Source organism: Phymastichus coffea, unplaced genomic scaffold (assembly GCF_024137745.1).
Source record: "Phymastichus coffea isolate CEN01 unplaced genomic scaffold, Cenicafe_Pcof_1.1 PCOF00001, whole genome shotgun sequence".
NCBI lineage: Eukaryota > Metazoa > Arthropoda > Insecta > Hymenoptera > Eulophidae > Phymastichus > Phymastichus coffea.
Genome location: NW_026706812.1, coordinates 16,628,004 through 16,640,471, shown reverse-complemented (window position 1 = coordinate 16,640,471; position 12,468 = coordinate 16,628,004). Strand labels below are relative to the sequence as shown.

General features: G+C 38.2%; 2 protein-coding genes across 2 annotated transcripts; one reads left to right on the top strand and one right to left on the bottom strand.

Moving 5' to 3' along the window:
- The first annotated feature begins 3,021 nt into the window (after window positions 1-3,021).
- On the top strand, window positions 3,022-4,272 carry LOC131668531 (chymotrypsin-1-like). Its single transcript, XM_058942840.1, has 4 exons — window positions 3,022-3,355; window positions 3,429-3,745; window positions 3,810-4,061; window positions 4,123-4,272. The coding sequence occupies exons 1-4, from the start codon at window positions 3,208-3,210 to the stop codon at window positions 4,270-4,272; spliced, it is 867 nt and encodes a 288-aa protein (XP_058798823.1). The 5' UTR covers window positions 3,022-3,207.
- Window positions 4,273-10,962: 6,690 nt separating this feature from the next.
- On the bottom strand, window positions 10,963-11,728 carry LOC131668476 (chymotrypsin-2-like). The gene is made up of 3 exons (XM_058942718.1): window positions 11,534-11,728; window positions 11,200-11,463; window positions 10,963-11,115 (listed from the first exon to the last, which is right to left on the bottom strand). The coding sequence occupies exons 1-3, from the start codon at window positions 11,726-11,728 to the stop codon at window positions 10,963-10,965; spliced, it is 612 nt and encodes a 203-aa protein (XP_058798701.1).
- Window positions 11,729-12,468: the final 740 nt, after the last annotated feature.

Genomic DNA, 12,468 nt, shown 5'->3' with positions numbered 1-12,468 from the left:
TATATATATATATATACCATAATACATAACCAAGATATGTTGTTTATTTAATATTAGTGTTTTGCACTATAACAAAGCACATATTATATGTGAAGCCGGTACATGGTATCCTTATGAGAGAAACTATTGATTTATCCGCCTTATTCTATACTCTTTTACTTTAATTTGCCGCTTTGATGATACTTTTAGTTCCGAAATTCAGGAGATCGTCATCGAGTAGCGTGTGAATACTTATACGCTATGGAGCACCTAATTCCGCAGAGTCCTCTAATTCAGTAAGATACTTACCAGGACGTCGTGTACCGGCTTAGCATGTAATACGTGTTTTGTTATAGTGGAAAACATAATATTATATGCTATAAACCGGATTCACGACATCCTTATGAGAGACTTCTTTGTTCTCTACTGGATAATATGTAACTCAATGCTATGTGAGAAATACACATCTCCAATTACCGTGATCTAAATTATCTTGCATAGGCAAATTATCTAACCAAATACAAGAAGCTACAGCTAAACGAATACTACCAAGAGAGTAATCTATACCCGCGTGTATGAGTACAGAGATAGTGCTCGAAGCAGTTTTCTTTTTGTCTGTTATTGAAACAAATTGTGGTTCTCCGTCTACCTCTTGTCTTCTTTCTTTTGAAAAACTCAAATAACTATCTAATAGCGAAACAAGATATAACCAGTTATTCGAATGTTTAAGTAACTTCCAGTCTGACTGTCTAAAAGAAACGCGATCAGAACCAACCAGGCGAAAATCGCGCGCTAAATCACTACCCTATGGATTGCCTGGTTTTACATTATTATATGTACACTATTCTATCCATCTCTTCACAGAAGCTTTATAAGTTTTTAAAGTCAATTCGCGTCAACTTTGTTTTAACAAATTAATTGCTTCAGAAGTCTACTTGCTTGTTAGGTTGGATCACACCCAACCGTCCACGCTTGCAAGGTAAGTTGATCCATTGGAGTGGGTGGAAGTCCCGTCGACAGGTCGATCAAGAATTTGTTTAATGCTGTGACTTCAATCGGGGATTGTTGGCTCCTGTTCACTAGATCTGACATCCAAAATGTTTGATTCCATTTGGGGCCAATTATCACGTACTGACCTTCACAACTGTTCATATCTGCAAGTACTCTCGGAATTAAGTTGGGGGGAGGAAAGACCCATGCCAATTTGAAAACCCATATTCTGCTGAATGCATCGATGAAAAACATGAAAAACGCCTGATGATCTTTCGAATCCATTGAAACATACAGATTCACAACCGCAGATCTTCTCGAGGCAAATAGGTCGATCTTTGGAGTGCCCTATTTCTCAAAAAATTTTTCTCTCGCTTCGGCTAATAGGTGCCGCTCTGATACTAATTTTTTTCAGGACAGACGATCCGCTATACACCATTGCATCTGCCTGGTAAGTATGCTGCTGTTAATGTTGAGTTCATTGAGTTGACTATATGGAGAAATTGAAATGTTACGTTGAAAAGTTCTATCGATCGAGCACCACTTGATATAAGCAACAAGGCTATGATTGTCTGACTGAATGAAAACAGGCGAATTCTGCAGTACTTGTGGAAATTTTTTTTATCGACGTGTAAACCACGACAGTTCATTCTTGTTCGATTTCTACAAAATTTTCTTTTTGTGGATGCTAATCCATACAAAAACTTGAGATTTTCAGGATATTCTACTAATAATATGAGACACTTTCAGTAAAATTGTGAAAGAGTTTCAATATGATTTTTTTCAAAAGTTTTGTAACGTAAATTTAAAACGGGAGTACTTAGAGATACGATTTTCTTTTCAAATGAAACAAAAATAAAAATATTAAAAAATTTTCACATGAAATTTAACGATACTCATGTATAGGATAAATAATAATTGAAAAATCAAATTTAATAATTTTTGAAAATGACATAATTTTTCTTTTTGACCAAACTACTCGATAGATTTAGAGGACTGTTTTTCTCAACCATTCACACGCACACGTATTAAAAACACATTTAAAAAGCCTTCATGCGACAAATTTTACCATACTGCACGTGAGTTATTTATAATAACGTACATACACATCACACACTCCACACACACATACAGAAATATATTTCGTAAAAAATGCATTTTAGATCCATGATAACCTTGAACAAATTTCTAAAATGATTTTCGGAAAAATTTTTGTTCGTCAAAACAATGCATCCTCAATTAGAATTAAAGTAATTCTATAAAACAATTCGAAAAATTTTTCAAAAAGGATGTGTTAGAATATTTAAAACAATTATGATTTTATTTCATTTAAATTTGTTTCTCGTAAAAATTAAATTTGTAAAGTTTGACATAACCAGTTAGAACTTTACATTCTAATGATTATACCAACAGTTCAAAGAGTAAAGAAACAGTATTCAAACAAAACTCATGAAATAGGTTGATTTACACAATTTAAAATTTTAATTCAGTTTTTATATTATAAAAGTTGTTTGAAAGGCTAAAAGGTATAAGGGCATTTTAATAAGTAATTACAGATCTATTTCAAATAAACTATTTTCGGGTTTATGCATACGTTGTAATCGAATAATTACGTGAAATAAATATATTTTAGTCTGCATTACTTTGTCACTGTTTTATTACGTGAAAAAATTCTATGCATCAATCAAGTGAGAGATATTGATGGCTGGTTTGATCACCCGCGTACAACAAAAGCAGGTCAGGTTCAATTGGAAATCTATTCAAACGGATTTAAAACTAAAAAATGTTATCTAGTATAACGTGCAAGGTAATACCTTGACAACTATTTTACAAAGATATCTATGCTTCAAGGCATCGTCGTGAACTTGAAAACTACCACTTCGTTATTAAATGTATTTTTAAATAGTATTTTTAAAAAAACGTACTCAGTTTGAGCGACAATATTGATCGAACGATCGCGATGAATACGAGTTGCAAGTTGCTTGAAACAAGTGAAAAATGTTGATCGAAGTAACAAGCCTCGTGAAAAATGAAAAGTTAGCCGAGGAAAAACATGAAATAGACTTGATTAATATGCACGAGCAATTAATGGCTTTCACGCAGGACAGGTACTCGAAGTTGAATCGTTGTGCCAAGGATTTTCCGCGTTCGATCGGCGAAGCGATGACCTAGGAACCCGTCGACCGTCGCCGGGGAATCGCTCGGCGGCCGTCGCAGCTTGGCCGATAGCGCGGCGCGATGGTCGCGAGTGAGTGCCCGCGCTATCTCGGCGAAGGACGAGCCAGAGCTGGCCAGCCGCTACAAAAGCCCCGGCGGCGGGCTCGTGGCGGCAGTCGAGAGATGAGGTCCACGCTAGCGAGCCTGTTCTGTCTGAGTGTCCTGGCCGGTGAGTTGTCCGTCCGTCCGTCCGTCCGCGGCGCCGTCGCACCGAGCTCTAGCGCTAAAGCTCCCGCCCCCAGGCGTTCGAGCGGACGCGCCGCGCATCGTCGGCGGCAGGAGCGCCGACATCTCCGAGTTCCCGTACCTGGTGTCGCTGCGGCTGCGCGGTCGGCACTTCTGCGGCGGCTCCATCATCGACGAGAGCCACGTGCTCACCGCGGCCCACTGCATCAAGGGGATCGTCGCGCCGCCCTACGCCGACCTGCTGGTGGTCGCGGGCAGCAGCCTGTCGGCGGGCAGCGCCGGGCGCCACCACCGCGTGCGGCGCGTCCGCGTGCACGAGGGCTACCTCGGCACCGAGGCCTCCTCCTACAAGCACGACCTGGCCGTGATCACGGTGAGCGCCTTCGAGGCGAAGCGGCCGCGCCGCCTCTGACCGGCTCCCGACTGTCGCAGCGCAGCTCGCCGAGCGGATCGCGCCCGACGCCAACGCCAGCGAGATCGCGCTGCCGAGCAGGGACGCGCGGGAGGGCGAGCGCGCGACCGTCAGCGGCTGGGGCGTCAGGCGCTACCCGTCCAGCGCCGTCTCGCCGCGGCTCCAGAGCGCCCACATGAGGATCGTGCCCCGGCGCCAGTGCACGGGTCGCGTACCCGCGCGACTCTACGCCGGCCACGTGTGCGCCTTCCAGCGGAGAGGCGTCGGCGCCTGCTCCGTGAGTGCCCGCTGCGCCTCTCGCGGCGCCCGCGCTCACCTGGCCTTGCTTCTGCTCGCAGGGGGACAGCGGCGGTCCGCTCGTCGTCGACGGCCAGCTCGTCGGCATCGCCTCCTGGGTCGTCCCCTGCGCCGAGGGCTACCCCGACGTCTACACCAAGGTCTACGCCTACGAGGACTGGATCCGCGGAGTCGTGGCGAGCTCCCGCTAGTCGCCCCCCTTGTGCGAATAAAGCTACGCCTCCATGCGCTACCGAGTCGTCTTCTCTTCGCACTCCCGCAGCCCTCTGCTCCCTCGCTTGCGAGCTTCGCGGCTATCTACGTCCACCGGTGCTCTTTTACCTTATTGTCCAAGCGAACGCAGCTCCCGCTCGATCTCAGCCCTCTTCCAACTCTTTCGAGCTTTTTTCAAAATTGCTCATCGGATTTTCCCGTAGCTCGTTGTATCCGTCGGTCAATCTGCTGATCATTACTCCACCATCGGGTTTTCGAGATTTCGTCCCCAGGCAAGGAAGCTATAGAAGCGCCAGTAACAGCTGTCGTTGCTATTAATTACCATCGTGCAGCTCTTAAATTATTTTAATAGTGATGAGACCGTACGACTCATTTGCTTTTAAGTTTTGGAACAGCTTTTGGAATACAGGTACGTTAAGTTGAGCAACTCGTAAATCGAAAATCTGCCTCATTATTGTTTCCACGTTGACGTCTTGAATTGTTTGAAAAAACTCGTATGATATGTTGTTGACTGTTTAGGGTAGAGTGCCGTCGAGGCTGATATCATTATAATTTGGGATGGGTGTTGGTTATTAGAGTGGATAAATAAATTGACGACATGTGTTTTATGGTGAGATGTTGCTTCATTAACGTGAAATAAATAAAATATTGATAAACAGGATACAATTTTATTGAAAGAATTAAATATTCGTTAAAATACTTGAACACCCTTTCATGAACGAATAGTTACTGAAACTTCAGACTTATTTTGTCAATGTATTGTTTGAATTTTAATTTGGGAATAATATTTTCGTCAACACGTTTGCTGTCATTTTGTGAGTATGAAGTGCACATTGATTTACCGTATTCATTTTTCTCGGATAATATTATGCCGAATACCGTACATTTTGTACGTGGACCACCACATCCGTTATTTTCGATAAACCTATGGCCCTTCGTTATCGCTATAAATATGGCAGCTGAAGAAACTAGTAAAGAAGACTCTTGATTTTACATTAATTTATGTAGATTACAAAGCTTTTTGACAAGCAGATGAAAAAGTCATATACTCAGCTCCTGTCGCAGATAAGACTAGTGGACGTTACCTCTTGTTTGGCCAAACAGTTGGAGAACCGTTGAATAAAAATATACTTCCAGTAATTGCAAGCCGAGAATCGATGTGATTTACGATCAAGCAGCATCGTAATACCCAATTCAACCTTTGTTTATTGAATATAAATGAATATGAACGGAATTCACGGAATATGAACGCTACTAGATCTTACAATTAGAAGAATAGAAAATTGTTCGCAAGTATGACTTCGTTCGAGGTAAAGGGAGCACAAGTTCATGTAAGGAATAATAGGAAGTGCTGGTTAATTGGAATTGTAAGTTCACTCAGATTGTAATTTAACTTCAAATGAAAAAATTGGAGGCTTGACGCGGCATAAAAAACCTCAGCCGCAAACGGGGAAAAAGCTGTTTCAAATCACATCTAACCCATACGCGAGGATGAGCCCCGTAATAGCCGCTCGGATCTGGTCGCATCCAGCTCGCAAACAGCGGACACACGGCATATAACACGCGCACGCTGTATCGTAGGGATTTCGGCGCGGACACACAGCTCTACGCACATACACAATGGGGTTTATCTCATAACATAAGCCACCAAACGAGATGAGAAGAGGCTGCGAGATGATTAGGGTTCAATTTGAGTCACGGGTAGTCAGAAGTATCACGTACCGACGCGAACTTGTCGCCGAAGGAGGGGGAAAAATTTTCCTCCCAGCCGATGATGGTCCCAACCAAACCATCGATCGGCGACGGCCGAGGTGTAGTATCCAGCTAGCGCGAGTTGCCAAACAAGAGCGTGACTCACGTGTTTGACATTAAGACTGGTGTCCGAGAAAATATCGAGGTAAAAACCAATCCGTCGCTACCTGTATTTTCCCGAATGGGGAACGCTCACAGCGGGAACAACCTTGAAACATAACTTTTTAATTTTTAGAAAATTCAAGTTTGACATCTACTCAATATTTTAAATAACGAAAGATTTGCTTCGCTACAGTCCAGTGTTCTTTTCCAGGATTTTGCATGAAGCGGCTCACGCAACCGACAGCAAATGAAATATCCAGTCGTGTACCTTGACTTGCATAATAAATATACTCGTATGTATATAACAAACTGCCTACTGCTTCTCTAGATAGGACTTTATTGGACGCATTAATTTTATTAACTTCGTGTTTGAGCAAAGTGTTTGAAAAATAATTAAAAATCATTTACAATGGTCGATTGAATGTAACTCAATGCTTATCGTTTAAGAACAACTTAATTCACAACCAATTTCAAACAACCACATAGATGCTTCGTACATAATCCTTTCACTGAATGTTGATCTATCCAAAAGTATAAATAAAAATGATTCTGATTACACCAGTGAATATATCGCTCTAAACATACTGCTCTGCAATTTGACAACTAAGAAATTTTCATCTTTATCGACTTCTCAAATATCCTACAAAACCTTAAGTCTAAAGATGACTATTCCGTATTAAATCTTTATATTTATCTAATCAAATAAAAATACAAACATTCTAAAACTAAAACCAGTAAATTTAAGATTCATTTCTTTTGGTTTCCATCTCATATAGAAATCGTTGAAAATGAAATGGCCAACGTACTGGCTAGACTAAATACTGACAAAGCTTATGTTAATCGTTTTAAAGTTCCTTGCACAGATGTGATTGAAAATATTAAAGAGAAGGCTGATACGATTACAAACTCAATGATCCAACAACTAAGTCAAACAAAAGAAAAAACACAGTTGCGCAGTACATTGTGCGTCGATCGTATCCGTCACAAAAGTAATTAATATTGATTAGTTACTCCATTGACAATACTGACAGTCTCCTTGTAACGGACAGATCTGCGCACAATATACTGTGCAGCGTCTAAGTGTGCATGTCTAACACCATAATAAAGCCCAAAGTTTAAAAAACTTAATAAAAGAAAAAGATCGTTGACACAAAAGACAACAAGTAATTCTTTATATTTCTTAAAATACACGCAATATCGGTCACTGAAAGCCTATTATTGATGTTATGATGCCTTTTATTTCAGATTTGACCACTTTGATTTAAATCATAATCGATTTTATCAACATCTTTCTGGTTCCGGTTCAAAAAACCCGTTTGGTGCTGAGCATCTTCATTCATTCAGGTAAATCTGTTTCTACTCACGTAACATTTTGTAATAAAATATCTGTCTCTTTTGTAATTCCTTTAATCAATTCTTATTTGCATGGAGAATTCTAAGCTTCATTCTTGTTAAGAATAAAACTGTACATTTGCGTTTCTTCAATTGCACAACCTTTCTTCTGTTTTCGGTTGCTAAGCGAGCTTTTGATAATTTTTCTGACAAGCGAGAACTGTCACTTTCTATAGTAGTATATAGCAATGTATATTCTAGGCCAGGAAGGGGTCACATGGTTGGAGAAAGTCCCTAAGGACCCTAGTAAGATAATTTATGAAAATAAAAATAGCTATGAAATAGTATTAATAAATTAAAATGTTAATCTGAAAATGTAGAGAAAGGGGCAATAGAAAAAAAATTAAAGGACATGGCGGAGAATCGAACCGGCGTGCTCAGGCGTGGCAGGTTAGTGCTCTGACGCTAGAGGCATTGTCACATGTACCTTGAAGAGTTGTTACTCTGTATATTGAATATGTACACAATTATTGGTATAGGGCCTGAGCGTGCCTTGGAGGGGAGCGCGTATTGGCTCTGGCTCACAGTGGTTTGGCAGTGCGCGGAGGAGGCCTACCATAGCGCATCCCCAAGCCAGAACTATAGACAGCATGCGCTCCCCTCCAAGGCACGCTCAGGCCCTATACCAATTGTGTACTCAATATACAAAATAACAACTCTTCAAGGTACATGTGACAATGCCTTTAGCGTCAGAGCACTAACCTGCCACGCCTGAGCACGCCGGTTCTATTCTCCGACATGTCCTTTAATTTTTTTTCATGCTAGAAATATGCTTGCACAACAAATTTCTATGTCGCATAGTATTCGCAACCTTTGAGCTTCTCGATGGCTGGAATATCTTCTTGTAAAAACGAGAAAGTCATTCCGTAGCAAGGCCCTATTACTTGTTCTTTATTATTCTCAATTATCATCGATTCGTCAGAAAACCTATTTTAATTCAATTCGTTTTCACTTGTATCGGCATTATACGTATGGCAAGCTTTAGGTTATCGGTTGAATTTTGAGTATTAGAATGCATCTAACATTTTCGTAGAGCAGTTTCATTTTAATTTTTTTTAGAGACTCCATTCATTTTATGTTAACATGTTGCTTTATTAACGTGAAGTGAATATTTGAAAATACGTTTGGTATGTGTCTTAAGGATTTGAGAAAAAAAACAAACATCTTCAATGTCATCCACGTGGCCCGAGCAGTTTATGATTATTGACTTTATCGCAAGACTTACCTAAACACACGTTTGAGTAAAAGTTTCCTGTGGATTTGCAGTATAGACTTATAGATAAATCTAATATAATATGTCGTATTCATTCGCAATCAAATACTTCGAAAACGCGTATCACATTTTTAGAAATAATTTATCGCTTTTCTTTATATTAACATACTCAACAAATACTTTGGCAATGTTCACGAGCATTTTCCGTCACCATTATATCTTAAATAGAAAAAAAAGCTCTAAATCCTTAGCATTGAAATTTTGCAATTGTGCGGCTCTGAAAATTGCATTTCATTTTGGAGTTTAGTCATGTGTTCAAAAAATGTGTATAACGTTTAATAGAAAACATATGTACATTTAATACAATACGTGTATAACGTTTAATATGAAAATAAAATGTTGCTTACATTTTTCATGCGTTTTTTATTAATTATTGAGCCGCCATACGCGAGCCACACTGGCATACCGTCGAAACATATGCGATAACCCAGCATCTGCCGTAAAAACTACTGTAACCTCCTTAAAAAACTACACTCATTTTGGTCGTTTTATTGCAATTCTTTTCTTTATTTCCATTTCCATCGAACCACACAGAGAGATTAAAACAGCTGTTAGACACTTGCAAAACATTGAACTTTGATAAACGGCTAAACTTTTCTTTTCCTAATTTATTTCGCATTTTAGTCAACTTTTCTTCATTCCGTGTAACGTGCTATTCAATGTCTATCTTTATTATAAAACTATGTTTATCTTTATTATAAAACTTTATAAGTAAGGTGAAATAAATATATTTATGATTATTTTGCTGTTATGAGTGCTATAAGACATAGTGTCATTGTTCTGCGCTTTTGCAAAATAAGCAAAAGGGTATGTACAAACGAGCAAAAACCACGTTTAGTGTGATTAATCACTTTCCAAACATCTCTGAAGATATTATAGCGGCCTTTATCACTGTGCCTAATTTAGATGAGCTAACCATCATCAATCAATATCTCTTTGACGTACTTATAAAGCCACTTGCTAAAATTCACAATACTCGTAGAACTTATAATTGTCATGCTTACTCGTATGATTAATGAACAATCCGCAAAGTTTTTGAACGTTAGGGTGAACGAAAATCATTTTTAAAGGGTTTACTTTATTTTTTTACATCTGTACTCCAGATTAAGTAAAAGCTTTTCCGAACAAGTCAATTTTACTATTTTTATCAGCACTTTTGCAAATTTATCCAAAAACAATTTTTTAAAAAATTTGTACAAGTTCTTATATAAATAGTAAAATTCACTATTTCGAAAAATCTCTGACTTAATCTAAAGTACAGATCTAAAAGAATATAGTAAGCCCTTTTACAATAATTTTCGTTCACTCTAAGGGTGGTAAACCACTTTTTTCTAAAAAAAAGTTTTTATTATCAAAGGGACTTTCTACGGCATCTAATTAAAATTTTGAAATTGATAAAGAAGAAACTGAAAGCATTTACCAAGTACTGCATGATTGAAAAAATGTTCATGTCGATAACTTTAATAGAATGTATTTTTACACCACAGTAAAAAAAACTTTCAATTTCTACAGTTTAATATCAGCTTGTCCCCTTAATTCATCAATGTTTGGTAATGCTTTTTCCCAAGCAGCTTTCAAAAGTAGATTAAATTTGAGTAAATTTTCTTGGGGTAGTAAGAACATTCTTCCTTAAGATCCTTAAAAGCCAAACTTTAATTATAAATTTGCCAACATTTCATTTTTTTTTTATTTTTATCATTTTTATCGAGAATGCAGAAAACAAACACACTTATACATTAAATGATGACGTTTGGCTTATAAAGATTTTAAGGTGAAAAAGTGACTTGGCTACCCGATAAAGCCTTACTCAAGTTTGATTCATTAATGATAAGATCCTAGACTCTCGCGTTATTCTAACTCAAAACATAGAGGTTCAAAAAATGTATTCTTTTGAAAAATAAATAATGATAGCTATATAGGTGGAGCTAACACACGTTCTGAGATTATTAAATGATCAGTCGTAATATTGTATTGAGAAAATTGAAAAAGAATACGCCAATGATCAATGAAAGTGGTACTTGAAAGTAAAACTGATCGCTTTTGAAAATGTACAATTGGAAAAAATTTATAGTAAAATAGCTTACATAATTTATATTTATTATTTATTAACATTATTTGATACAGCTGACAGGTATCGTTATAAATTTGTTTAATATCTGTATATAATTGATTCGATGTAGTCTTTGTAAGCGTAGACATTGGTATAAACGTCTGGGCTACCATTAGCGCAACGTTTATTTCTCACCCAGGAAGCGATACCGACAATTTCACCATTTACGACCAGAGGACTACCGCTGTCACCCTAAAAGTATTATAAAATAGTTTGAACATTTTATTTTTTCACATATACATGTGTATAAATTATAAGAACCGGAAGAGAAATTACAGAACAAGCTCCAATTCCGGAAGTACGGAAGGCGCAAACTTGAGTCTTGTAGATCATAAGTCTTGCACCATTAACCATTTTTTTACGGCATTTTTCATTGGTTACAATAGTGGTTTTAATTCTTTGAAGATTCTTGGGACGAGTTTTGGGGGTTTGAAGGGTTAATCCCCAACCTGTGAAGTCAGCTACCTCCCCATCCTGGACTTCCTTGGTAGGCAACTTGGCTTTCTGCTTGTAAGCATTGAAGAAGATTTTGCTCGCCAACTGAAAATTAATATCGAAATGTGATAGTCTCGACAATATTTGATGCCTGTAGCCGTGTCAACAGGCTAACTTTCCAAGAACGTGGATATTCTTTCACTAATAAAATATCTACCGTAATTATAGCCAGATCATTCTGATAGGAAAGTTTCGGAGAATCTATCCAGTCGAGATGAACATCCACTCTGGCAATGTGATGAGATTCACCACCTGCATTAAGCAAACTTGTTCCCATAACTACGCGGAAATATCTGTATGGTGGCTTCATATTCTTGCCGATACAGTGGGCAGCAGTCAAAATATGTCTTTTGCTAATTATTGTTCCTCCACAAAAATGAGTAGTGAATTCTTGGAGAGACACTTGATAGGGGTAATCTTGGATTTGTGTTTTATCGCCGCCGATGATGCGCTGCTTTAATATTTCGGCATAGTTTTCGCCTATTCCGACATTAAATATTTTTAAAAGTTTTTGATAATTTTTCAAGCAATATCAATTTTTATTTTCAAGTTATGATTAGCGAAAAAACTGGGAAAGTAGTCGCAATTATCTATGATATCCTATGCAACTTTGGCTACTTTCATATTCACACTCTTTCTTTGTTTCGTTACTTTATTTTAATTTTTATTCGGATATAGTAACAATTGATGGGATTATTCCAATGAATCTCTTTGAGAGCATGACGTACTTTACAGCTGTACAACTAGTGACATCTAACAGATTATCATTTGATTAATTGAGTAATATCGTTAAAAATACTCAATTTCAGTTTTTAATTTCCTTGACATGTGTAATGACTACTATGTACGCGATGTTATATAATTTTTATTATTGGTCGATACATTTATTAGGTTAACATATTATAGATCGCCAGTATCGTTACTTGATTATCATCGAAAGATATGAGTTGATTACACATACATACGTTCTGAACTAAATTTCAAAATAAACTATGAAAAACAAATACTGCATTCATTTCTTTATGGCGAAAATGCAAGAAAATACTTACC

Coding starts and splice junctions, on each gene's coding strand:
- LOC131668476 (XM_058942718.1), bottom strand. CDS start 11,728: ATGAAGCCACCATACAGATATTTCCGCGTAGTTATGGGAACAAGTTTG. Junction 11,464..11,533: donor AATATCCACGTTCTTGGAAA/GTTAGCCTGTTG, acceptor ATTAATTTTCAG/TTGGCGAGCAAAATCTTCTT. Junction 11,116..11,199: donor CCGGAATTGGAGCTTGTTCT/GTAATTTCTCTT, acceptor TAATACTTTTAG/GGTGACAGCGGTAGTCCTCT.
- LOC131668531 (XM_058942840.1), top strand. CDS start 3,208: ATGGTCGCGAGTGAGTGCCCGCGCTATCTCGGCGAAGGACGAGCCAGA. Junction 3,746..3,809: donor ACGACCTGGCCGTGATCACG/GTGAGCGCCTTC, acceptor GTCGCAGCGCAG/CTCGCCGAGCGGATCGCGCC. Junction 4,062..4,122: donor GAGGCGTCGGCGCCTGCTCC/GTGAGTGCCCGC, acceptor TTCTGCTCGCAG/GGGGACAGCGGCGGTCCGCT.